Raw genomic sequence first — 21765 nt, 5'->3', positions numbered from 1 at the left:
GCTTCTTGGTAGCAAGTTATGAGGTTTGGAGATTGGCAACCTATCTGGGCTAAGTAAAGCCAACTTCATAAATGTGTTAGTTGGCTAGCAGTATTACAGAGAAACAACAACAATGTTTATTAAAATTATTACAACTTTTTTAGAACATGACAAATCTGAGGGGGCATGACACCTCTGTGTACACCAGTCCAAAACAAGATACAACTACAGGGTGGCAAGCGATAAACACAGCACTTGGATCTCTCTCAGCTCTCTGCCTGTCCTAGTCACTCAGTCGTGACTGGGAGCAGTGTGGCTGGATGTATCTTTAAAATGAAGCCCCCCAATGAAATACTGCTCTCCTGCACCCTCTCACCCAAACGTACCCCGTAATTCTACCCCCTAGCCTCCGCTACTCCCAGCCCTTACCCCCAGCCCTCTTCCCTGCACTCCCTATCCCAAACTCAGCCTTTACTCCCTGCCCCCTAACATTACCCCCTAGCCAGGCCCAGCCCAACCCCCTCACCCTAACCCAGCTGGGCAGGCAGGCAGTACAAGTGGGCTCTGTGCATCGTCCCAGGGCGAACTGTTGGTTTTCAATCCAGGGGGGGTGTGTGCCTGTGTCTATGCGTACAGGAAATGGCAGACTCTACAAACCAGTCAACATACCTGTACCCTCTATTAGAACAACAGCAAACACTGGCTGGCCCTTGTCCCTGTACCATCTCTCCTGTGGAATGAGGCCATCATCAGTGCGTGCAAGTTGAGCCCACCAGTATGGTACTGTATGTCTGACTTTCAGATTTTTGTAAATTCACTGCAATTCCCAACATCGACCAGCAGGTGGTAATGATACTCTCTTCTCAGACTGTAGGATACCACCAGTCTGCTACATGTATTTATGTCAGGGGATGGAAAAGCATTGAGACTATTTCTGCCGTCGAGGCAATTTCACTAATTTAAATGTGAATGGGTCCAAAGAGATAAGAGAAGCTAATTCTGGTACGCACTGTACTGTTAAATCTTTACAGCTCAGAAAAATATGCCCAGTGGAGAACAACTATGAATATCTCAGAGTTTTTTCATTTCAGGAGAATTCAATCTGCTAAATATACTTCCCCTTGTCAGCCACGGGCAAGGTTATCCACAGAAACGTCATGACATTCAGATCTACAGTAAACTAAGGACTCTGGGTTAGAGAGACGGCTGGTGCTGCTGGACACTGCACACTGCTTCTGCCCTGGAACCTCTTTAGAGGAAATGAGACAGGATGTGGGTCTCTGTGTCCATCTGTCTGTCACGGGACCCCACGCCTTCCTCCTGGCTGTACCAGTACAGCCCTCCAAGGGGAGGAGAGAGGGATGCTGGAGAGAATAGAGGAGATGTTTTGCGAGGGTTGTTGGGAACACATTGGGATTCTATTCACCCCATGCTGAAAGCCTTGAGCATTGAGGAGTTTCTCCAAGCAGGGAGTCAGGATCTCCATTAGCTTGTAGAGAAGTGTGGGAGCAGGTACCAGGCCCTCAACATTAAGGACAGGGCCCTTGGTACTCAGGGCCCAGAGCTGCTGGAGCAGGTAGGGGGGATGGTGTCAGGAAACAGAGAGAGCTTCTACAACAGTCAGTCATACCAGGAGGCAGAGGACCAGGTCAGAGAGATGGAGGGAATAATACAGAGGGGGAGAGAGGAGAGGAAACAGAGGGAGGGGAGAGAGGTGAGAGAAAGAGCTGCAGGACTCTCAAATGAAAGGAGGAGTAATGCAGAAGCTCAAGGGAGATATTAGAACACTCAGAGAACGAATAACTGAACCAGAGAGACAGTTGAAAGAAGAGAGGGATGAGGAGGGGAAGAAGAGAGATCTGGAGAGGGAGCTATTGAAGGAGTCTGATAGGAGGAATGGGATGGAAAGAGAGCTGGGGAGATTTAGAGAGGAGAAAGAGGACAAAAGGAGAGAGATAGAGGGGAGACACAGGCATGAGATTGAGGAGATCAAGGAGAACCATGAAGATCCCAGAGTTGAAGCAGAGAGAAACCTGATGAAGATAGTTCTACCGGAGTTACAGAGGAACATCATGATCTAACAGACAAAGATGCTGAGGGAGTTCAACAGACAGTTGGAGGAGAAGGATAGACTGGTGAAAGAGAAGAATAGAGAGATAGAGTGGTACAAAGACTGAACAATCTCAGTGGGCAAATTTTAGATGAGGTCTATGTAACTGGCCTGCAGAGAAGCTTACATATACAGGAAGAGGGAGAGAGAGGAAGAAGACAGGGAGAACTGATGGAAAATTGAGGAATGTTTGGGCAGATGTAATCTTGCACACCATTACCTGACGAAGAAGTTAGAGATGACATGAGACAAGGGATTGGAGAAGTTAGATAGAATCACTCGTTATTTATCTCACAATGTAAGAGCAACGTGGGAGTCTTACTATTTGACCAAGGAGTCACTCTGTTTGTATACTTCATGAATCAAAATGCATTTCATTTTAACATTAATACAGTAAAGGATTGGAGAGTAAAGCATTTGTTTATTGTAGTGTTTGCAGTTGAATAAAAAAAAAACTGTGGATTAATCTGTCTGTTTTGCAGACGGTGCTGTGCTCCCCCTCGTGGCTTCACTGACTTTAGTTAGGCCTAATGTGAGCCATTCACCTGATGCAAACCAGCATCGGCCGGCAGACCATTTCATTGTTATCCGCCTAATATTCTTGTATTGTGTACATCAGCTTGTAACTGTTCGAGTTCAGGGGCGGACTGACCATCTGGCATTTTGGGCAAATTCCAGATGGCTGGTCCAATCTTAGCCTAACTTATTTTTTTTTCTTCACAAAATTCTCATTATCTGGCTAATAGTGGGTGCTAATGGGAAAATAGGCCGTGTGGGGGCCTCAAGGGAAAAAAATGGCCGTTGTGAGGCCCTCAAGGAAATAAATGAGCTGGTATGTTAGAAATGCCAGAGACGATTTCTGGTCCCAGACTGCCCCTGCTCGAGTGAATTGCCTTCCCCTTTCCATGTCATTTGTTGCCACTGTATTGACATTTAAGCCCTATTTTGGCAATTAACTTTTATTGCTGCTAATAAGCTTGCCCTACGGTTAGGGTTAGGGTTGTGGTTGAGGCTAGGGTTAGGGTTGAACCAGGATGTGGGCATGAAGCTATGGTTAAGGTTAGGCTTAGGGTTATGGTCAGGGTTAGATACATTTAGATAGCTGCATCAAACTCTCCTGTCCTTAGCAAGGTGAGCAAAGGGCTTTAGACCATTCCGATACTTGATTGCAATACCTTTTGATTTGATACCCAAACAGACACAGAGAGAAACACAAGTATTATGTCACTCGTTTTACTACACAGAAAGAGGCTTGTTGCTTCATATCAGGTAAAGAATTATGTTACTACCATCAATATTGTATTCAACCAGTATCAACGAATACCATATCAGAGGTTATTGTTCAGTGGATGACATTTTCTAGCGGTTCAACAGCATTAAAATATCTTTTCCTCACAATGTGGCGTGAATAATGTTGTAACTTTTCTTTTACAACGTCTGTAAAAACGCCTTTGAAATGTTATCGTTATTTAGGGGAACTTTGTGCTTTGAGAGGGCTGTTTCGCCGTCAGAAACTGTGGGAGGGAACAGTCAAAGGTTGGTCACGGAGAAGTTAACCCTGTATTGTTTTGGCACTACACTACTGTTAGAAATGCTATCACACAGGAGTACGATATAGCAAAAAACATTGAAGAGCAGAAGTACCTTATAATAATCCAAGAACTAAATAACACACGGTAAACCAGTCAAATCAGTCACCTATTGTGACCTTTACGTCCCATTTTCTTTCCCGGTGTCTCTTGTGACCACTGTCCACACTGCTACTTCCAGCAAGAGAGAAAGAGGGGGGAAGGGTGGGGGGTGGGGTGGGTGGAGAAGAGGTTAAGTGAGAGAGCGAGATGGAAGGAGGGAGAAGAGCGAGAGAGATGGGAGATGGAGAAAGGGGAGAGAGACAGAAGCAAGGACAGGGAAAGAGCGAGAGAGGGGAAAGAGAGAGCTAGGTGAGAGAGAAAGAGACGGAGGGAGAAGAGAGGGAGGGAGAGAGAGATGGTCAGTCGTCCTCTGTGCAGCCCAGTAGCTCCATCCTCAGTGTGATGCGTCCGTACCAGGACCAGGGGATGAGGCGGAGGAAACGACCATATATGGGCGGCTGGATGGAGTTCTTCCTGTGGGTGTCATTTTCAATGTTCCCCTGGAACACCTGTCACCCAAGACAACCACGGATACAGTCAGACACACTGCCAACAAGACAACCACAGATACAACCAGACATACTGGAACACCAATAACTGAACCATCACCATCCCTCACGCTCTGTCTCCTTCTCTTTCTTTCTGTCCCTCTGTCATGTATGTCATGTCTTTTCTGTGTCTCAATCAATCAACAAATCAATCAAACAGTCAATCAATATGATCGTGTGTAAACCTTGTCCTTGTGTTGTGTTTCGTCCTGGTATGTCATCCACCTCAGTCCATCGTTGCTGTAGGCTAGTTTGTAGGAGCGCACAAACTGGGCACGGCCAAAGTCCTTAGCTCCCTGAGTCACTACACCTGTTACCTTAGTAGGAACCAACAGGTCTACCTGAGAGAGGGAGAGAGAGGAAGTAGAGAGAGAGAGAGGGAGAGTGTGAGAGAGAGAATTATTTAATTATCCATGAATTAAAATGCATACTCCACTCTATTTTTGTCTTTCTCCTACTCCTCCTCCTCCCTCTCCCCCTCCATACCTGTATCCACTGGTTTTGGTCATTGGTGGCTGCGGTCCATGCGTTGACCTTGGCCTGGTTGTCCAGTCTGGCTCTGTTCGGGGTCCAGGCCAGCAGACCCATGCCCAGGGTCCGGTACACAGAGGACGAGGTCAGCTGGGAGTCCTGCACCTCACGCCCCTTTAGACCCAGAGGCTCTGAACAACCTGGGAGACCAGAAACAGAAACACAGAAAAATCCCTAATATACAGGAAGTAGACTAGGTACAAAAATATTTGCCTATGGTACAGTAAGTGTATAATGACTTTACTGACAGCATCATAATGGTTGTGTCAGGTAATCTCAATAACAAAGCTTTTGAAAATATACAGTACCAGTCAAAAGTTTGGACACACCTACTCATTCAAGGGTTTTTCTTTATTTTTACTATTTTCTACATTGTAGAATAATAGTAAAGACATCAAAACTATGAAATAACACATATGGAATCATGTGGTAACCAAAGAAGTGTTAAACAAATCAAATTATATTTTATATTTGAGACGTAGCCACCCTTTGCCTTGATGACAGCTTTGCACACATTTGGCATTCTCTCAACCAGCTTCATGAGGTAGTCACCTGGAATGCATTTCAATTATGGTGTGGCTTGTTAAAAGTTAATTTGTGGAATTAATGCGTTTGAGCCAATCAGTGTTGTGACAAGGTAGGGGTGGTATACAGAAGATAGACCAAGTCCATATTATGGCAAGAACAGATCAGATAAGCAAAGAGAAACAACAGTCCATCATTACTTTAAGACATGAAGGTCAGTCAATCTGGAACATTTCAATAACTTTTAAAGTTTCTTCAAGTGCAGTCTCAAAAACCATCAAGCGCTATGATGAAACTGGCTCTCATGAGGACCGTCACAGCAAAGGAAGACCCAGAGTTACCAGCCTCAGAAATTGCAGCTCAAATAAAGGCTTCACAGACTTCAAGTAACATACACATCAACATCAACTATTCTGAGGAAACTGCTTGAATCAGGCATTCATGGTCGAATTGCTGCAAGGAAACCACTACTAAAGGACACAAATAATAATAAGAAACTTGCTTGGGCCAAGAAACACGAGCAATGGGCATTAGACCGGTGGAAATCTGTCCTTTGGCCTGATGAGTCCAAATTTTTGATTTTTGATTCCACACAAAGTAGGTGAACGGATGATCTCTGCATGTGTGGTTCCCACCGTGAAGCATGGAGGAGGTGTGATGGTGTGGGAGTGCCTTACTGGTGACACTGTCCGTGATTTATTTAGAATTCAAAGCATACTTAACCAGCATGGCTACCACAGCATTCTGCAGCGATACGCCATCCAGTCTGGCTTGCGCTTAGTGGGACTATAATTTGTTTTTCAACAGGACAATGACCCAACACACCTCCAGGCTGTGTAAGGGCTATTTGACCAAGAAGGAGAGTGATGGAGTGCGGCATCATAGGACCTGGCCTCCACAATCACCCAACCTCAACCCAATTGAGATGGTTTGAAATGAGTTGGACTGCAGAGTAAAGGAAAAGCAGCCAACAAGTGCTCAGCATATGTGGGAACTCCTTCAAGATTGTTGGAAAAGCATTCTTCATGAAGCTGGTTGAGAGAATGCCAAGAGTGTGCAAAGCTGTCATCAAGGAAAAGGGTGGCTACTTTGATGAAGCTAAAATGTAAAATATAATTTGATTTGTTTAACACTTTTGGTTACTACATGATTCCTTCCATATTTGTTATTTCATAGTATTCTACAATGTAGAAAATAGTCAAATTAAGAAATACCCTAGAATGAGTAGGTGTGTCCAAACCTTTGACTGATACTGTATGTCAAAACATTGTCATGAAATATTTATTTTATAACCATGTATGACTGCTTTTGACACATTTGACATGCATCATGAAGCTTTATAACATTGTAATGAAGGCATTATGAGCAGGGTGCCAAATAAAGTTTATAAAGCATTATGTCTGCAGATGATGACGTCACTGACCTGTGAGCTCGCAGCCCATCAGCTCCATGCGCAGCATACAACGGCCCCTGCAGACTTGAGGGTAAACCCGTATGTACTGCGCTTCAATTGGTGAAGAGAAGGCGTTGGCCATGAGAGAACTGCTGTCTGAGTTACCGTGGAATATCTAGAGAAAAACATCAGGTTTTAACAGTCAAAAACATCAGGTTGATTTTCTCTCTCTCTCTCTCACACACACACACACACACACACACACACACACACATCACCATGTCCTGTGTGTCTCCTCTGGTTTTCACCATGCTCCAGGTCCTAGCGTCGTCGCTGTGGGCGATCTTATAGGACTTCACATACTCTGAGCTGCCCAGCCGCCGAGCACCCTGGGTAATCAGCCCCGTCACACGCATCTGCTGCCGCAGGTTCACCTGGACACAGACATAAGGGGGTCAGAAACAACTAGAGTTTGGCCATGGTGGAGTAAACACTGGCGACATCTATCTAGCAGTCAGCTGGTGTGTGTGAGCGTGTGCTACCTGTATCCAGGGCCAGCGGTCGCTGACTGCAGGGCTCCAGGCATTAACCATGCCCCTGCGGTGGAGCCGGGCCAGGTCAGGGCTCCAGTGCTGCAGACCAAACATGCCCCGCTGAGCAGAGGAGGAGGACAGCTGCCCCTTGGTGATGATACCACCCTCCATGCCCAGAGGACCTGAACACACTACAGAGTACAGAGTAGAGGGACAGCAGGTACACAGACACACAAGGAAGAAAGAGGAGAGACAGAGAGAGAGAGAGAGATAATGATTAGTACAATTAGTACATCCATCACAAGCCAAAGCCACAGTAAATGTCCTTCCTTCCTTCCTTCCTTCCTTCCTTCCTTCCTTCCTTCCTTCCTTCCTTCCTTCCTTCCTTCCTTCCTTCCTTCCTTCCTTCCTTCCTTCCTTCCTTCCTTCCTTCCTTCCTTCCTTCCTTCCTTCCTCAAACATCAGCAGGTACCGAAGACACAGTGTTCCTTGTTTCTCCTCTGAGGGACAGCCTCAGCTCTGCTCTGGATTGTCCCATGTTGGCCCAGATGAATCTCATGTTCCAGCTCAGTTTCATCATTGATTTCAGTCTCTGACATGCAGTCTCTCAACCTCTCTCCTGGTAAAACTGAGTCATTGCGTCTGTGTGTCAGTCCATTTTTTCATTTTTTTTATTCTGCTAGCCAGTTCATCCTTTTCTTTTCATTTTTTTTCTTCTCTTCTTTCTGCCTCATTACTTCCACTTATCAGTCCTCCCTCTCACTGGCTGAGACTTCAGATTCAAAATGCCATACAAAAACATCCTCATCCTCGCAACTCTCCTCTCTTTCCTCACAGCTCCTTTGTGAGTATGTGTGGAAAGAACTGGTTCTGGAGGAGTGTGTGAGGTAGGGGAGAAGGGCGTAGGTCTGTGAGTGTGTGTCTGTGGTCCCTGTGTAGGCTGGGGGACGAGGGGGGCCGTATCTGGCATTCTCCACCCCCAAAACAGACTCCTCAGGCTGGCTCTGATTGAGAACAGAGAGACTCTGGTACCACGACGCAACAACATCACTAATGATTAACTATGTCCTTTTGTTCACCTGACCTAGAATACCTCATAATCGAATGCCGACCGTATTACCTCCCAAGAGAATATTCTTCGGTTATAGTCACAGCCGTGTATATTCCCCTCAAGCCGATACCACGACAGCCCTGAAAGAACTGCACCGGACTTTATGAAAACTGGAAACCACATATCCTGAGGCCGCATTTATTGTAGCTGGGGATTTTAACAAAGCAAATTTAAGGAAAAAGTTACAGAAGTTCTATCAACACGTTGACTATAGTACTCGTGCTGCTAAAATACTCGACCACTGCTACTCCAACTTCCGGGATGCCTACAAGGCCCTCCCCAGCCCTCCATTTGGCAAATTTGATCACAACTCCATTTTGCTCCTCCCTTCCTATAGGCAAAAACTCAAACAGGAAATACCCGTGCTAAGGACTATTCAACGCTGGTCTGACCAATTGGAATCCACGCTTCAAGATTGTTTTGATCATGCGGACTGGGATATGTTCCAGGTAGCCTCCGAGAACAACATAGACAAATACACTGATACTGTGTGTATAGGAAGTGTATAGGAGATATTGTACCCACTGTGACTATTAAAACCTACCCTAACGGGAAACCATGGATAGATGGCAGCATTCACGCAAAACTGAAAATGCCAACCCTCGCATTTAACTATGGCAAGGTGGCAAGGGAATTTGGCCGAATACAAACAGTGTAGTTATTCCCTCCGTAAGGCAATCAAAGAGGCAAAACCTCAGTATAGAGACAAAGTGGAGTCGCAATTCAACGGCTCAAACACGAGACATATGTGGCAGGGTCTACAGACAATCATGGACTACAAAGGGAAAACAAGCCACGTCGTGGACACCGGCATCTTGCTTCCGGACAAGCTAAACACCTTCTTCGCCCGCTTTGAGGATAACACAGTGCCACTGATGGAGCCCGCTACCAAGGACTGTGGGCTCTCCTTCTACCTGGCCGACGTGAGTAAGACATTTAAGCGTGTTATCCCTCGCAAGGCTGCCGGCCCAGCCGCGTCCTCAGAGCATTCGCAGACCAGCTGGCTGGAGTGTTTACAGACATATTCAATCTCTCCCTATTCCAGTCTGTTGTCCCCACATACATGAAGATGTCCACCATTGTTCCTGTACCCAAGAAAGCAAAGGTAACTGAACATAATGATTATGGCCCCGTAGCACTCACTTCATTCATCATGAAGTGCTTTGAGAGACTAGTCCAGGATCATATCACCTCTACCTTACCTGACACCCTAGACCCACTTCAATTTGCTTATCGCCCCAATAGATCCACAGAAGATGCAATCGCCATCGCACTGCACACTGCCCTATCCCATCTGGACAAGAGGAATACCTATGTAAGAATGCTGTCCATTGACTATAGCTCAGCATTCAACACCATAGTACCCTCCAAGCTCATCATTAAGCTTGAGGCCCTGGGTCTGAACCCCGCCCTGTGCAACTGGGTCCTGGACTTCCTGATGGGCCGCACCCAGGTCGTGAAGGTAGGAAACAACACCTCCACTTCACTGATCCTCAACACTGGGGCCCCACAAGGATGCGTGCTCAGCCCCCTCTTGTACTCCCTGTTCAGCCATGACTGCGTGGCCACGCACGCCTCCAACTCAATCATCAAGTTTGCAGACAACACAACAGTAGTAGGCTTGATTACCAACAATGATGAGACAGCCTACAGGGAAGAGGTGAGGGCCCTGGGAGTGTGGTGCCAGGAAAATAACCTCTCACCCAACAACAACAAAACTAAGGAGCTAATCGTGGACTTCAGGAAACAGCAGAGGGAGCACCCCCCTATCCACATCAATGGGACAGCAAGGGGGAAGATGGAAAACTTCAAGTTCCTCAGCGTATACATCACTGACAAACTGAAATGGTCCACCCACACAGACAGTGCGGTGAAGAAGGCGCAACAGTGCCTCGAAATTTGGCTTGGCACCTAAACCCCTCACCAACTTTTACAGATGCACAAATAAGAGCATCCTGTCGGGCTGTATCACCACCTGGTACGGCAACTGCACCGCCCGCAATGGCAGGGCTCTCCAGAGTCTGCCCAACACATCACCGGGGGCAAGCTACCTGCCCTCCAGGACACCTACAGCACTAGATGTCACAGGAAGGCCAAAAAGATCATCAAGGACAACAACCACCCGAGCCACTGCCTGTTCACCCCGCTATCATCCAGAAGGCGAGGTCAGTACAGGTGCATCAAAGCCGGGACCGAGAGACTGAAAAACAGCTTTTATCTCAAGGCCATCACTGTTAAATAGCCATCACTAGCACATTCGAGGCTGCTGCCCTATATACATAGAGTTGAAATCACTGCCCACTTTAATAATGGAACACTAGCCACTTTAATAATGTTTACATATTTTTCATTACTCATCTCGTATCTTAGTCTATGCCGCTCTGAAATTGCTCATCAAAATATTTATATATTCTTAATTCCATTCCTTTACTTTAGATTGTGTGTATTGTTAGATATTACTGCACTGTTGGAACTAGAAACACAAGCATTTCGCTACACCCGCAGTAACATCTGCCCTAACACGTGTATGTGACCAATAAGATTTGATTTTTAATGATGCTACACCAGGACAGCACAGAGGGCTTAAATTGCTTAAATAAATAGGTAACACACACACACACACACACACACACACACACACACACACACACACACACACACACACACACACACACACACACACACACACACACACACACACACACACAGAAGCGCACTAAAAGGGAAAACCGCAAGAGAGCATATGACACCAATGCCTACCTAATTCAATTGTGTGTTCATGTAAGCATTGGACATCAAGACCTCTTAAAATATTTGTCCTCTGATGACTCGCAAATAAACAGTTACACAAGTCCACACTCACTGTGCTGGCAGTTCCTGCCTGTGTATTCTCCAGGACACACACACGTGTAGTTGGCCTCCCGGTCTGTACACACACCTCCGTTCCTGCACGGTCCACTCTCACACTCATTCACATCTGGAACACAAACACAGACCAGGGAAAAACGGTTTCATACATTTATGGGACAATCAGGTTGCATACAGATATTTAATGTAAAAATGGGAATGTTTCTTACAGGAACAGGACTGCCAACTTTTAAAGACGGCTTGGAGTGAGATTTGCTATGATAAAATCATTTCCCCCTGCCACACCCCCTAGATGGGGGGTCGTAAAACTTTACTGTTTTAAATCTAATTTCCTTATTTCTATGTATTTTGACATGGCTTTAGTTAGGCCTATAACCAAGGTGGAACAACAATTTTTTTACCACAGGCCAGGTGTATTCCGGATGCTTCGAAAATTAAATGAACACTCAAAATGACTTTGTTACTTTGAGATTTTGGGTGGATGAAATTAAAGTATGCTAATATTTTTCAGGCGGTTTGACACTTTATTCAGACAGTAATACAATGAGATGGGGAGACAGGCAAATGGGTGAAACAGTGGGAAGGTTGGAAGCAGGGATTGATCCCTGTTCTCAGGTGAAAGTTGGATGCAACACATGTCGGGGAGTGTTACCACTACACCAAGACTCTGCACAGGAAATAGTAATATTAATGTTTTTTTTTATTTCATTTTATTTTACCTTTATTTAACCAGGTAGGCCAGTTGAGAACAAGTTCTCATTTACAACTGCGACCTGGCCAAGATAAAGCAAAGCAGTGCGACACAAACAACAACACATGGAATAAACAAACGTACAGTCAATAATACAATAGAAAAAATCTATATACAGTGTGTGCAAATGAGGTAAGATTAGGGAGGTTAGGCAATAAATAGGCCGTAGTGGCGAAGTAATTACAATTTAATAATTAAACACTGAAGTGATAGATGTGCAGAAGATGAATGTGCAAGTAGAGATACTGGGGTACAAAGGAGAAAATAAAAAAACAATATGGGGATGAGGTAGTTGGATGGGCTATTTACAGATGGGCTGTGTACAGGTGCAATGATCTGTGAGCTGCTCTGACAGCTGATGCTTAAAGTTAGAGAGGGAGATATGAGTCTCTAGTTTTAGTGATTTTTGCATTTCGTTCCAGTCATTGGCAGCAGAGAACTGGAAGGAAAGGCGGCCAAAGGAGGAATTGGCTTTGGGGATGACCAGTGAAATATACCTGCTGGAGCGCATGCTATGTGTGGGTGCTGCTATGGTGACCAGTGAGCTGAGATAAGGCGGGGCTTTACCTAGCAAAGACTTATAGATGACCTGGAGCCAGTGGGTTTGGCGACGAATATGAAGCGAGGGCCAGCCAACGAGAGCATACAGGTTGCAGTGGTGGGTAGTATATGGGGCTTTGGTGACAAAATGGATGGCACTGTGATAGACTGCATCCAATTTGCTGAGTAGAGTGTTGGAGGCTATTTTGTAAATAACGTCGCCGAAGTCAAGGATCGGTAGAATAGTCAGTTTTACGAGGGTATGTTTGACAGCATGAGTGAAGGATACTTTGTTGCGAAATAGGAAGCCGATTCTAGATGTAATTTTGGATTGGAGATGCTTAATGTGAGTCTGGAAGGAGAGTTTATAGTCTAACCAGACACCTAGGAATTTGTAGTTGTCCACATATTATAAGTGTGGGGAGGTGCGGGCAGCGATTGGTTGAAGAGCATGCATTTAGTTTTACTTGTATTTAAGAGCAGTTGGAGGCCTGAGAGAGTTGTATGGCAAGAGAGTTGTATGGCATTGAAGCTTGTCTGGAGGTTAGTTAACACAGTGTCCAAAGAAGGGCCAGAAGTATACAGAATGGTGTCATCTGCATAAAGGTGGATCAGAGAATCACCAGCAGCAAGAGCGACATCATTGATGTATACAGAGAAAAGAGTTGACCCGAGAATTGAACCCTGTGGCACCCGCATAGAGACTGCCAATGTCCGGACAACAGGCCATCCGATTTGACACACTGAACTCTGTCTGAGAAGTAGTTGGTGAACCAGGCGAGGCAGTCGTTTGAGAAACGAAGGCTGTTGAGTCTGCCAATAAGAATGTGGTGATTGACAGAGTCAAAAGCCTTGGCCAGGTCGATTAATACAGCTGCACAGTATTGTCTTTTTTATAATATCGTTTAGGACCTTGAGTGTGGCTGAGGTGCACCCCTGACCAGCTCGGAAACCAGATTGCATAGCGGAGAAGGTGCGGTGGGATTCGAAATGGCCGGTGATCTGTTTGTTAACTTGGCTTTCGAAGACCTTAGAAAGGCAGGGTAGGATAAATATCGGTCTGTAACAGTTTGGGTCTAGAGTGTCACCCCCTTTGAAGAGGGGGATGACCGTGGCAGCTTTCCAATCTTTGAGGATCTCAGACGATACAAAAGAGAGGTTGAACAGGCTAGTAATAGGGGTTGCAACAATTGTGGCGGATAATTTTAGAAAGAGAGGTTCCAGATTGTCTAGCCCAGCTGATTTGTAGGGGTCCAGATTTCGCAACTCTTTCAGAGCATCAGCTATCTGGATTTGGGTGAAGGAGAAATGGGGGAGGCTTGACCAGGGTAGGGGTAGCCAGGTGGAAAGCATGGCCAGCCGTAGAAAAATGCTTATTGAAATTCTCAATTATAGTGGATTTATCAGTGGTGACAGTGTTTCCTAGCCTCAGTGCAGTGGGCAGCTGGGAGGAGGTGCTCTTATTCTCCATGGACTTTACAGTGTCCTAGAACTTTTGGGAGTTTGTGCTACAGGATGCAAATTTCTGTTTGAAAAGGCTAGCCTTTGCTTTCCTAACTGCCTGTGTATTGGTTCCCAACTTCCCTGAAAAGTTGCATATCGCAGGGGCTATTCAATGCTATGAATGGGGCATGCTTATTTAAGATGGTGAAGAAAGCACTTTTAAAGAATAACCAGGCATACTCTACTGACGGAATGAGGCCAATATCCTTCCAGGATACCTGGGCCAGGTCGATTAGAAAGGCCTGCTCGCTGAAGTGTTTTAGGGAGCGTTTGACAGTGATGAGGGGTGGTCGTTTGACCGCAGACCCATAACAGGCGCAGGCAATGAGGCAGTGATCGCTGAGATCCTGGTTGAAGACAGCAGAGGTGTATTTAGAGGGCAGGTTGATCAGGATGATATCTATGAGGGTGTTTACGGATTTGGGATGTACCTGGTACTGTAGGTTCATTGATAATTTGTGTGAGATTGAGGGCATCTAGCTTAGATTGTAGGACAGCTGGGGTGTAAAGCATGTCCCAGTTTAGGTTGATGGCACTGGGTAACCAAATCATCGATTGTAGTCTCCTTGTCCATAGATTGTTTTCAAGGTAAGGACATAAACATTTTGTAATTTGGGTGAACTCTTTAAAATAGTGCTGGAAGAAAATTGCGCTTGAGCTCCAGAAGGGTTGGCCTCCCCTGATCTATGTTTCCCAAGTGCTGGGTGTTTGAAAATGTTCTAATTATAACAATTCATTTCTCAAAACCTTCAGGAAAAATCGAATGGATATCTCAATATTCAGGTGGTTTATGCCTACTAGTTGAAGACCCTTGCAATCATCTGACTCTACATAGACAGAATATAATGCGTTTATAAATTGTGAATCCCCCTACTATCTTAGCCTAGCACGTGCACAATACTAAAATGTCAACAATTATATTTGAGGCCTGGAGCATTCAATATCCAATTTTTATTTGTATGACTTATTCAAAACTGTCCATGAATGACTGCAAAAAAATATAGCCTCATATATTATCCATTTTCAAAAACACAAGTAGGCATATCAGATTTCAAATATGTGATTACACTGGCAAAATTGGGAAGAAGAGGAATAATACAATACGTTTGGGGAATAACAGTCATGTTCTTGCTGACAGCACAGTTTTTATTTTATTATTATTATTGTATTATTTGGTATTATTTGTTCATTTATTGTGCCCCTCTACAATCAAACGTACACTTTTGGGTTCACAGTCTGTTATTTCCAGAGTTACAAATCAGGTTACACTACCAAAGTCCCCTGCTAAAACATACTTTAGGTCTGTTTGCTGCCTTTTCATTGCCACAGCCTAAACGCCAATCACCAAACGAGAAGACTAATGCAAGTATGGATTATTGACTTCAGTACATGGTGTCAAAAGGTTGTATTCCGCAATAGGGACGGAAGTAACAGCAACCATTTTTTTTAACAACATTGTATATAAAACAGCACTTCCATTCTTCTGCTATTTTTACAGTTTGATAAACTCAGCGGAGAACGTTCTCTGTCTCTACTCAGCTCCACTCTCCTAATCTTGAGGGACGTTTCTTTAAAATGCGCGTCCAATTCCCTCGATCCCTTACATAAATAAACCAATCATATGCTTCAATGTGCCGCGGTTCACAGCGCTGTGGTAAAACAGGACAATGGTAGAGGTTCAGTTTGTGATGTTAAATTGCAAGCGCAGATGCGGTGATTTCAATTAAGCGTTAAAGCACTGGACTAATTACATAAATGAATAGAGTACTTTTCACTGAGTGAGATATACAGTGCATTCAGAAAGTATTCAGACCCCTTGACTTAAAGGTCTTTTTGTTTTTTACGTTCAATAAATGTGCAAGAATTTCTAAAAACCTGTTTTCGCTTTGTCATTATGGGGTATTGTGAGTGTAGATTGATGAAGAAAAGTTGTTATTTGATCAATTTTAGAATAAGGCTGTAACGTAACAAATGTGGAAAAAGTCAAGGGGTCTGAATACTTTCCGAATGCACTGTAAGAGGTGTTGAGAGAGCATGAGAAGAAGTCTAATGCATGTGTCTCACGGCCAATGCGTGAGAGTTGGAAGCTCTGCAGGTCAGCCATTTTGGTCAAGAAGTTGGTCAACAGTGACGTGATAAGATATTGTGTAAAAAATATATATTTGAAGAATTTGTCTGCCCTGTATGTTTGTTTGCTAGCTAGCCAGGCAATTTTAGAGGAATGATTCCATAAATGTTTCAAATTAACTGTCAATATGCCAACATTCCATTCAAACTATGCAATTAATCCACAGCCATACATTGTCTAAAATCAGTTGACGATAGGATTTAGACAAGTTGTAAAAGCAACAAGTACTGATATTGTATCATATAATTGCACTCACAGCTTTCCAAGAAAACAAACATTGAGACATTTACGGTCTATTTAAATATATTTTAGAGGCTATTTACACAGACAATTTGTATAAAACTTAAATAAACTGTATTTATTATGATATGACAATATTTTAGGTTGACAATAATTCTATTACACAATTTCTGATATATCACATGCCTTACTTTTATTTTCCTGCATAAGTAAAATCAGGATTCTGCCTCTACTGCCATTCATTCCAATTAGACTGGTTTGATTTCTCCATGACCAATATGGCTGCCATTTTCATCCCATTCTGGAACTTTGAGGGTTCATGACATATCTAGTAATTTCATAGGATCTCTATGGGTATGACTCGCTTTAATTTAGTACAGAAGGCTTCTGTGGGTGATTTAATCAATTCTGAGAGGGAAATTCCTCGAAATGTGGAACATTTATCACATGTACAATTATATGATCCTAACTTGGCGCTTGGGACTAATCTTACCAGTTGATCTAATTTTCCACTGTCTGTTGCGTCTGTCACCAAGAACAACGTTGAGTATTTATATACAAGACCCCCTGGAGAACTACAAGAGTATGTGACCTCACTGTGCACACATACAGAGTAGATATTATTGTTGGTATTGCCCACATAAAAAAGCGATAGTATACTATAGTATAGTGTTCAACTGTAGTGTTTCGCAGACTTTACAGTTAACTATAGTATAAATACTGCAGCAAAAGAAAACTGTAGTATACAGTGCCTTAACTTTAGCTAGCTAGCTAACAAGCTAGAAACAAACCAAAACATTGTTTAGAAAGTTTATTTTAGTTGCCTGGTTTGCTAAATTGACATATACTGAACTTATTTTTAAACGGATGAGTTTATTGGTGTTAAAATACACCAGTTATGCTATTTTGGACCACCTGTGTCACGACTATGACAACCAGGCTGCTGATGTCATGCAGCCTGTCATTTTTGTGTTCATAACGACAACAACAAGTTTGATGTCGGACGACAATAGAATGTTCATGATGTCACTGCGACAACTGTATACAGACATGTCGATAGACATAGTATAAACCAGCCTTTAGTCTTGAAATCTTTGGTTGTTTAGTACACTACCATACTCACTCTGTTTAGCACATGGCCTCACATGTGAATCCTTAAAAGATATGGGTGGGGCTAAGGCCTAAGAGGGTGTGAATGATGCTGAATCGGTGTAGACAAAGAAGAACTCTCCAGTAGGTACCAAAACATTCAAGGGCCATTTTCTCCAAAGTGGGGTTATGAACTTTCAAAGCAGAATTACTTTCCCATTGTTCCTCAATTGTAGTGTATGATATACCATTTTCTAGGTCTGCGTCTCTACTTTTATCTAATGTAAAAAAAACATTTTCAAATTTTGCTACACAAGACCGAATCGAAACGATCGGTCACCTATAGTAATAAATGCAGTGTTTTTGCGGATTGTAGTATACTTTAGTATTTAATGTAGTGTTTTTGCAGACTGTAGTATACTGTAGTATTTACTCAGGTTTTTTTCAGACATAACTAAAATATTTACTTTAGTGTTTTTGTTTTATAATCTTTGGCATTTTCTCCTTGAGAAAACCTACTGGATAATTACTAAAAGAGCACATTTTCCATAACCTGTACAGGTAGGTAGGTAGGTAAGACCAGGGTTTGACCAGATAGCTCATAGTTTCTGCTCAATTCTATAGCCTGAATGGAACACAATATGGTTTATACTTGGCATGTAGGTTTCTCACTTATGGGTAGCACAAATTGGGATATGGAGGAGGGGAATGGGCAAGGCATATGCAAATTAAGTTTTAAAAAATAGTGTTTTTCCGGACTGTAGTGTTTTTGCGGACATTACAATAGTATTTACTAAAGTGGATAATACTGTAGTATTTACAGTAGTATTCTTCAGTATACTACAACATTCTATAATAAGCACTACATATGATTGAGGGGTATTACAGTGTGCAGTATAGTATTCTACAGTACACGACAGTTTACTGCAGAATTCTATAATAAGTACTGTAGAATTCTATAGTAAACTGCGGTATTTTTTCATGTGGGTGGTACTATATTGTTGTGTGTGTGTGTGTGTGCGCGTGCGTGCGTGTTTGCCGCGTGTAAGCCGTCATAACTCATCATACCCATGAAAGCGTGAGGATGCGTGTATGACTTCATCAGCGTAACCCCCACTGAGTGACCTCATTAAGAATGGACAGATTAAGCCACTCCCTCCAGCCTGGGAGGCCTGAGACCCTCTCAGTCGTTAGACAAGCTGTCCCCCCGGGTTAGTGTGTGTGTGTGCCTGTGTGTGTGTATGTGTGTGCGTGCCTGCGTATGTGTCTTACTGTGTTGGCAGTGGGCTCCAGAGTAGCCAGGGGAGCAATGACAGTGGTACCCCAGGAAGGCATCACCTCGTTGGGCATTAGTGGTCTCACACACACCCCCATGGTGGCACGGGTTGGGCTGGCACGGACCTGGACACAAAAACCTATTGGGATCAATTGGTTTTCTACATTAAGCACAAATAAAAGACAACATAGAGTGTTGGGCCAGTAACCGAAAGGTCAAAGCAAAAAACTGCCGATGTGCCCTTGAGCAAGGCACTTAAACCTAATTTGCTCCAGGAGCGCAAACTACTACTATGGCTGACCCTGTAAAACAACACATTTCACTGCACCTATCTGGTGTACATGACAATACAACATATTTATTTATATTCACTGTCTGTCACAAAATAAGCACAGGGATATAGGTCAGAGTAGTTATATTAAACCTGCTAATATTACCCTGCTAGCCTTATGGGAGGCTCACCATCAGGTTAGCAGGCTACGCACATACAACCATGGACACATAACATGTGTGTGTGTGTGTGTGTGTGTGTGTGTGTGTGTGTGTGTGTGTGTGTGTGTGTGTGTGTGTGTGTGTGTGTGTGTGTGTGTGTGTGTGTGATTAGCTATGACAGACACATCACAAAATAAAGCCTGCCCTCATTATGGTGTTACTACAGCAGCTAGTATGGACTAATGAGGGATTATCTAAAACAACACACACACACACACACACACACACACACACACACACACACACACACACACACACACACACACACACACACACACACAGCTATAACGGACCTCAGAGAAGAGAGTGGTGTCTTGATTAAGATCAAAGGCAATAGAACAGATTGTGGGTCATTGTACTGTTGGATGAAGAAACCAGTGGTCACTGTCAGTAGCTGTGTTGCAATAATATAGAGATTAGAGATGTCTGTGCACTTCATGAAGATGTAATCGGATCTAACAGGTCGTCAAATATAAACGGGTGAACTGATCACACCTATCCAATCATTTCAGATCTCTGAGGGGATTAGGGGCTAGAGGCGATTTGAGATCAGGCATGCTTCTTACCTGCTGTGATCGGCTCCTCCCAGTCTGGCGTGGCTGTAGAAAGAAAGAGATCGATTTGTTGTGGTGATAGTGTTTTCCCTAATCATGCCGCTGACACAGTCGATTACTTTAATTATTGATCCCAAAGTCCTCCTGTACTTACATAAGAGTAGCGCCTCCTCTGACTGGGGGGTGAAACAGTCTGCATCACCCTCACATGACTCAGGTTCACATTCATCCCCTGAGAGAGAGAGAGAGAGAGAGAGAGAGAGAGAGAGAGAGTAGCTGTCAGATCTTCTTAGCAACACTCCAATGAGAGAGCCACAGAGCCCCAAGGGGACAGGCATCACACACTGTATTTACATATCACACACACATCTTCATCTTCATGCAGAATTTCCACTTGAAATTCTCTGAACAACTAAGTTCAGATATGGCTTTGATAGGCTAACTTACATCACATCAAAAACAACAACAACAACAACAACACGAGCGTATTAAGATACACGCAGTTATTTATTCTACAGAATATCCTCCGCGAGTTCCCTCAAAGTATCAACGGCATCTGCGGCCGCACCTCACTCCTTAAGAAAACTACGCACTAACATTCACCCCTTCATTTAAGAGGGATGACGACACTGTTGTTTGTTTACATTCGTCAGTATCCCCGTGCACTCACCGTTCACCTGCCGAGGCACAGCCGCAATGATGCACAGCACCGCGAGGGACAATAGCGGGAGCATCTCCGAGTTACTGCTTTCCCCCGCGGTCAAAAAAAAACAAAACAAAGGGGCAGAAAACTTATCTTCTTTCTCTCGTCTCCTCTCCTCCGCCTTCGCTGCAGAGGCCGCTGTGATGACAATGATGATGCTGATGATGTAGGCGACTCCTCCTCACAAGCTGTCTGTCAATCAGTTTATCCAGAGATGCGAGTTCGTTGCGCAGATAAATAGACAGACAGACAAAAGCAAAGGGGTTCTGAGGTTGAGCGCTACCACCTCTTCTCTGGTTCGCTTCACCGCAGTGATGCTGCGCAGTATCTCACCTCGGCTGCTTGACCGCCACAATCAGTAGCTATAATTGACTAACCTAAAGTTGTAGCTTAGCCATCACAATCATCTCCTGATTAATGAAAATTGATGTATAACCTCATTATAATAATCAATGTTAACAAAATAGGCCAAATAAATAGTAGTACTCGTTTCCCAGGATATAAAGGTCATATTCAGTATGCTCTTAGAAAAAAAGGGTTCCCGAAAGACTTCATTCGGCTAAGATAACCCTTTTTGGTTCAAGGTAGAATCCTTTGAATTCACATAATGAGGCACTCATGAAAAGTGGAGTTCTCTCCAAAAGGGTTCTACCTGGAACCGAAATGGTCCTACCTGCAACCAAAAAGGGTTATATAAAGTGTTCTCCTATGGGGACAGCCAAATAACCATTTAATATAGATGGCAAAAACATTTAGAAGAGTGTAGGCTAGCCTATGTGAAAATACAGAGCTGGCTTCATGCATCTTTTTGATGACATCATACCAATGAGGCCAGAATGGTCCCATGAGGAGGAGATAAGATGTTCAGCTGTATCGTATGTGTGTGATGGAGAGTGTCTGGATAACTGTTTTCCTGTTCCAGAACGCTGAGTGTATGGACGCGACACAGAGAAACCAGTGAGAGTTTTGCTTATGGGAAGCAGAACTTGTTTCTGAATGCAGCATCTGTGCAGGGGATAGGGGGTAGGGGCGGTGGTGGGATTAGGTGGGTTAGGGGGTCGGAGTGTTGGGGATGCGGGGGAGGACGTAGCGGCAAGGTGGGGTCGGGTTAGAGTGTGGGCCAAGAGGTTAGCTTTTTAGGCCACGATTAAAGCCCCGGCCGGGAGGCTGTTTGACTTGGCTGGAGGAGCTGGTGACTGTTCATCAATGGGTTCATTGGTGCCAACGCTTCACTCAGAGAGGGGGGGGCGAGGGAGAGAG

At 44.1% G+C, this 21765-nt stretch overlaps 1 protein-coding gene across 2 annotated transcripts; it reads right to left on the bottom strand.

Moving 5' to 3' along the window:
* Window positions 1-3306: 3306 nt before the first annotated feature.
* Window positions 3307-20833, bottom strand: LOC106563076 (EGF-like repeat and discoidin I-like domain-containing protein 3). Of its 2 annotated transcripts, XM_014128300.2 has the most exons (11): window positions 20473-20832; window positions 19957-20034; window positions 19815-19847; window positions 18753-18881; window positions 11225-11338; window positions 7260-7441; window positions 6996-7151; window positions 6748-6892; window positions 4755-4939; window positions 4454-4609; window positions 3307-4229 (listed from the first exon to the last, which is right to left on the bottom strand). In XM_014128300.2, the coding sequence occupies exons 1-11, from the start codon at window positions 20534-20536 to the stop codon at window positions 4080-4082; spliced, it is 1392 nt and encodes a 463-aa protein (XP_013983775.2). In that variant the 5' UTR covers window positions 20537-20832; the 3' UTR covers window positions 3307-4079. The 2 variants fall into 2 exon arrangements, with proteins under 2 accessions (XP_013983775.2, XP_013983776.2); XM_014128301.2 differs by lacking the exon at window positions 11225-11338 and having other exon boundaries at window positions 20473-20833.
* Between the last annotated feature and the right edge of the window lie 932 nt (window positions 20834-21765).

The sequence above is a fragment of the Salmo salar genome, chromosome ssa11, assembly GCF_905237065.1.
Source record: "Salmo salar chromosome ssa11, Ssal_v3.1, whole genome shotgun sequence".
Lineage (NCBI taxonomy): Eukaryota > Metazoa > Chordata > Actinopteri > Salmoniformes > Salmonidae > Salmo > Salmo salar.
Note: the sequence above shows the minus strand (reverse complement) of the source record. Positions and strands in the feature narration are given on the sequence as shown.

Bases quoted from the DNA above. Each gene is read 5' to 3' on its own strand.
- LOC106563076 (XM_014128300.2), bottom strand. From the start codon at position 20,536: ATGCTCCCGCTATTGTCCCTCGCGGTGCTGTGCATCATTGCGGCTGTG. The intron at 18,882-19,814 runs GTAAGAAGCATG...TTTTGTGTCCAG, and splicing joins GGAGGAGCCGATCACAGCAG to GTCCGTGCCAGCCCAACCCG. The intron at 4,610-4,754 runs GTATGGAGGGGG...TCCCTCTCTCAG, and splicing joins ACCAAAACCAGTGGATACAG to GTAGACCTGTTGGTTCCTAC.